This window comes from Gobio gobio (assembly GCF_949357685.1).
Source record: "Gobio gobio genome assembly, chromosome: 13".
Classification (NCBI taxonomy): Eukaryota; Metazoa; Chordata; class Actinopteri; order Cypriniformes; family Gobionidae; genus Gobio; species Gobio gobio.
Genome location: NC_137106.1, coordinates 4,917,737 through 4,923,736, shown reverse-complemented (window position 1 = coordinate 4,923,736; position 6,000 = coordinate 4,917,737). Strand labels below are relative to the sequence as shown.

Sequence of the window (6,000 nt, the reverse complement as noted above, 5' to 3'; positions counted from 1 at the left end):
AAGGCATAAACAGGTTTGCGTGGATTTGTACATAAATGTGGTTTCTGTGAGAGAACAAATAAGGATAGTAAATATACATACACAGTTAAGAACTGTATAACTATACTTATAAGTTACATTTGTATAATGTAACCGTAAACCAGAGCTTACTGTACCATTGGCGCTAAATGCAGCTGCATTAAAAGGAGCGGAGCTGCCGCTGCTGCTGCTATCAAGCGGTGTCGGGTTACAAAAGTGTGTGTGCCGCTTAAACGTTAGCACTGCAGTGCGCTCTGTATAACAATTGTTAATATGCCAATCAGACCTGATACATATTTCCATCAACATACATTACAAGCAAATATTTTCTATAAACGAATAAACATGGTTGATAACAAAACTGAATGATTATTCAAATAGGTGAGCATTACGCTATTGTATGTTGACACAAAAATACTTCTGAGGTGACATCAACTGAATTACGCGATGACACACTCTGAAACACATCTACAATGACAATAACGATTCTTACTTACGGAGTTATTAACGCACAGAAATACCACACAAGGAAAAACAGACTTTTGAGGAATAAACAAGCCAGGAAAACTCCGTATAACTCTGTTACTGGAGCTGCTGAGATGAAAACTCTCTGCACATGCACCAGACAAGTCTGAACAAGTTGACGCGCACATGCGCGAGGCATAGAATTTTGTACAGTGCCATCGAGTATTAAAACCGGTTAAAACACGAAAGGTGAAGCTTGAATTTATGGGTATGTCCCTCTTTGGCTAATGTACTTTCAAGATGGAGGGGCAACATGGCGACCACCGTTAGATCCCATTACCATATGTATTTTCAATGGCATATTATAAACTTACGAGAATACTTTATTACTTGAAAGAAGTAAATATACATTAATGAGCACATATATTTTTGAAAGAACTAAGTGTTTTTAGCTAAGAATAGACTAAAAAAGTTACACAGTGTAGCTTTAACATGAGCTCAATGAGATTCTGCTCCTCCTGGAGTCTGCCTCTAGTGGCCAGTCCATGAACTGCAGTTTAACTCACTTCCGTATCGGCTTCAAGAGAAACTGCTGGAGTTGCTGCTTGGTCCAATATTGCATCATCATAATCATTAAAAAAAATCTAAAAGTTGTGCAGCACAAAACTTGACATATATGCTATCATTTGAAAGATTGCATTTATGTTACATAAAAGAAGATAATAAGGTCTGAATTCGACCCCCCCACAATCACCCCCCCTTGAGAAAATCATATGAATAATATTACATTTCATATTTATATCACACAAACTCACCAAAAATAGACGAGTCATATATCAAATGAAAGCGATCACCCTCAAGAATATCACTGTGTAGTTTATTTCACCGATCCAACACTTTACAGTAACGTTATTATCAAAAGAATCACGAAGATGACAGAAATGACTCCTTTGAACAAGCAAACACACGAGTCGTATTCCTGTCCGGATCACTAACTCGTTGTGGAGCTATATCAGCTCGTTCCTTAGGTTGTTTTCTTCAAAATGAGACTATTTTCACATGTGTGTGAGCAAGCATGGCCAAACCACACTGTGATATATCACTGAAGTCCAGATCAAAAATGTGATGCAGATAAAACACTCTTATTATCTTTAGTTTTGATCGTATTTGTTAGCCGTGATTTTTGGTGACGTCATCACGTATTGCGTCATACGTCAAAAAAGTGTCTCAGCTCTCTATAGACATAAATAAATATGTTGCTAGCATGATTTAACACATTTCTAGCAATTATATACTACATTGCTAACATGATTTAGCACATTGATAGCATATTTCTAGCACAATTTAACACTTTGCTAACATATTTTGGCACATTATGAACATGTTTCTAGCATGATTTAACACATTGCTGGCATTTTGCTAGCATGATTTAATATGTTGCTAGCATGATTTAGCATATTGTTAGCATTTTTCTAATATGATTTAACACATTGTTAGCATGTTTTAACATTTTGTTAACATGATTTAGTATTTTGCTAGCATGATTACCATGTTGCTAGCATTATTTAATATCTTGCTAGCATGATTTAATATCTTGCTAGCATTATTTAAGCACGTTTCTAGCATTATATACCACATTGATAACATAACATAACATTGCTGGCATTTGTTAGCATTAGTTAGCATGTTGTTACCATGTTTGTAGCATGAGTTAACACATTTTTAGCATTTTTAATACGTTGCTAGCATGATTTAACACATTGTTAGCATGTTTAACACGTTTCTAGCATGTTTTAGCCTGTTTCTAACATGATTTAACTTGCTGCTAGCATGTTTCTAGCATGATTTAGCATTTTGTTAGCATGATTTAGCATGTTTCTGGCATTATATACCACATTGCTGACATAACAACATTGCGGGCATTTGTTAGCATAGTGTTAGCATGTTTGAAGCATGAGTTAACACATTTTTAGCATGTTTAACACTTTTCTAGCATGTTTTAGCCTGTTTCTATCATGATTTAACATGTTTCTAGCATTATTTAACACGTTGCTGACTAAGCATATTGTTAACATGTTTTTAAAAAAAAATTATAATTAAAATGTTTTATTTGTTTCACCACAGGACTAGTGATTAGTGAAGAAACTTTAATTAAACCTGATATAAAAATGATATTGGAGTAAATGAAATTAAAAAGCAAACACCTCAGACCTCAGAGGGTTAGCACGTCTATCGCGAGTGTTTGATATAAAGAGATGAAACACAGTGAATGTTTTGCAGCCGGGCAGCTGACGGGCGTCTCGTCACCGGAGATGTATCGGCAGTGTCTCCTCGCCGGCTGCCGCTGTCTGGAGCTCGACTGCTGGAAGGGAAAACCGCCAGATGAAGAGCCAATCATCACCCACGGCTTCACCATGACAACCGAGATCCTGTTCAAGGTCGGTTCCTCCAATCAGAGCTGCAGTGGATGCTCATTATAATGTAATTAAGGGATGTAGAATATGGTCATGGAGAATAAGGCGTGCTTTATAAGTACTAATAAACAGCCAGTTATTTGCAATATTCATGCAAATAAACCAGTTAAAGGTGCAGTGTGTAAATTTTAGCGGCATCTAGTGGTGAGGTTGTGAATTGCAGTCACCCACAGCTCACCCCTCCCTTTCAGGAGAAGCTACGGTGGCCAACACAGGACAAAAATGTCGTCTGAGACAGCTGAGAGTAGCTAGCGTCTTAGCAACCACCTGAGTACCCTAGCAACTGCATAGCAACCACTCTAGCAACCACCTGAGTACCCTACCATCCGCATAGCAACACCCTAGCAACCACGGCAAGTACCTTAGCAACCGCATAGCAACACCCTAGCAACCACCCCAAGTGCCCTAGCAACCACATAGCAACCAACTGAGTACCCTAGCAACCGCTTAGCAACCACTCTAGCAACCACCTGTGTACCCTAGCAACTGCATAGCAACACCCTAGCAACCACGCCAAGTACCTTAGCAACTGCATAGCAAAACCCTAGCAACCACCCCAAGTACCCCAGCAACCACATAACCACCTGCGTACCCTAGCAAACACCCGAGTACCCTAGCAACCATCTGAGTACCCTAGCAACCACCTAGCAAGACCTTAGCAACCACCCAGAGTACCCTAGCAACCACATAGCAAGACCCATGTCAACCACACAGAGTACCCTAGCAACTGCATAGCAGGTCTAAACTACTAACTAAAACTCAAACTATTTCAAACTTTAAACTTCAAACTATTTCAAACTTTTCAAACTATTTCAAACTTTCTGGCTATACTTTTTCAAGCCAACGTAAAGTTTGTCTCAACAAACTTTTTAATCTAGGAGTTTGTCCGTTTAGGGCCACCGTAGAAACATGGCGGCGCCATGAAATGGCTCATTCTAAGGTAATAAAAGCATAACGGTTCATTATGGAAGGTCTTTATACTCCACCGAAAACATAGTTATGGATATTATATTGCATTTCTGTCCATAGATCCAATAGATCCGATAAATGCTACACACTGCACCTTTAATAGCGAGAATTGAACCCTAAAATAAAGTGTTACCAATATGTTCTTTCTTCATGACAGGACGTGATTGAAGCGATCGCTGAGAGTGCTTTCAAAACGTCCAAGTATCCTGTTGTGCTTTCATTTGAGAACCATGTTGATTCGTAAGACTCGTCCTTGATATTTGATTCATAAACACATTGTGTTTCTCATGCTGTGGGTTGATGATGTGGTGTAAAATGGGCTCAGGTGGTTCATATATTTGTTTCAGAGTGAAGCAGCAGGAGAAGATGGCAAACTACTGCAGAACTATCTTCGGAGACGCTCTGCTCGTTGATCTACTGGACAAATATCCTGTGAGTTCAGATGTGGAAATGGATTTGTTGGGTTCAAACACTACTGCTAGCTTGTCTCTAGCATAATTTAGCTCATTGCGAACATATTTTAGCATGTTGTTAGCATGATTTAGTATGTTGCTAGCAGGAATAATATTTGCTAGATTTATTTAATATGTTGCTAGCATTATATACCACATTTGTTAACATGATTTGCACATTGCTAGCATGTTTTGGCACATTGTTAACGTATTTCTAGTATGATTTAACACATTGCTGGCATTTTGCTAGCATTAATTATTTTTTCTAGCATAAATAAATATGTTGCTAACATGATTTAGCATATTGATAGCATGTTTCTAGCACAATTTAACACTTTGCTAACATGTTTTGGCACATTGTTAACATGTTTCTAGCATGATTTAACACATTGTTAACATGTTTTAACATTTTGTTAACATGATTTAATATTTTGCTAGCATGATTACCATGTTGCTAGCATTATTTAATATTTTGCTAACATAATTTAATATCTTGCTAGCATGATTTAACACGTTTCTAGCATGATATACCACAGTTGTTAACATGATTTGCACATTGCTAGCATGTTTTGGCACATTGTTAAAGTTTTTCTAGTATGATTTAACACATTGCTGGCATTTTGCTAACATGAATTAGTATGTTTGCTAACATGAATTATTTTGCTAGCATAAATAAATATGTTGCTAACATGATTTAGCACATTGATAGCATGTTTCTAGCACAATTTAGCACTTTGTTAACATGTTTTGGTACATTGTTAACATGTTTCTAGCATGAATTAACACATTGTTAGCATGTTTTAACATTTTGTTAACATGATTTAGTATTTTGCTAGCATGATTACCATGTTGCCAGCATGATTTAATGTTGTTAACATAATTTAATATCTTGCTAGCATGATTTAACACGTTTCTAGCATGATATACCACAGTTGTTAACATGAGTTGCACATTGCTAGCATGTTTTGGCACATTGTTAACGTTTTTCTAGTATGATTTAACACATTGCTGACATTTTGCTAGCATTAATTATTTTTCTAGCATAAATAAATATGTTGCTAACATGATTTAGCATATTGATAGCATGTTTCTAGCACAATTTAACACTTTGCTAACATGTTTTGGCACATTGTTAACATGTTTCTTGCATGATTTAACACATTGTTAACATGTTTTAACATTTTGTTAATATGATTTAATATTTTGCTAGCATTATTACCATGTTGCCAGCATTATTTAATATTTTGCTAACATAATTTAATATCTTGCTAGCATGATTTAACACGTTTCTAGCATGATTTGCACATTGCTAGCATGTTTTGGCACATTGTTAAAGTTTTTCTAGTATGATTTAACACATTGCTGGCATTTTGCTAGCATGATTTAGTATGTTTGCTTACATGAATTATTTTGCTAGCATAAATAAATATGTTGCTAACATGATTTAGCACATTGATAGCATGTTTCTAGCACAATTTAACACTTTGCTAACATGTTTTGGCACATTGTTAACATGTTTCTAGCATGATTTAACACATTGTTAACATGTTTTAACATTTTGTTAACATGATTTAGTATTTTGCTAGCATGATTACCATGTTGCTAGCATTATTTAATATTTT

General features: G+C 36.2%; 1 protein-coding gene across 1 annotated transcript in view; it reads left to right on the top strand.

Annotated features, from left to right (window-relative positions):
- Positions 1 to 6,000, top strand: part of plcb2 (phospholipase C, beta 2) — a gene marked incomplete at its 3' end in the record, with an annotated part of 75,907 nt that overhangs the window by 19,722 nt on the left and 50,185 nt on the right. Inside the window, exons 11-13 of the mRNA XM_079833971.1 lie at positions 2,764 to 2,921; positions 4,084 to 4,166; positions 4,274 to 4,358. Of these exons, the coding sequence (XP_079690097.1) occupies positions 2,764 to 2,921; positions 4,084 to 4,166; positions 4,274 to 4,358 (326 nt within the window). The remainder of the gene's footprint in view (positions 1 to 2,763; positions 2,922 to 4,083; positions 4,167 to 4,273; positions 4,359 to 6,000) is intronic.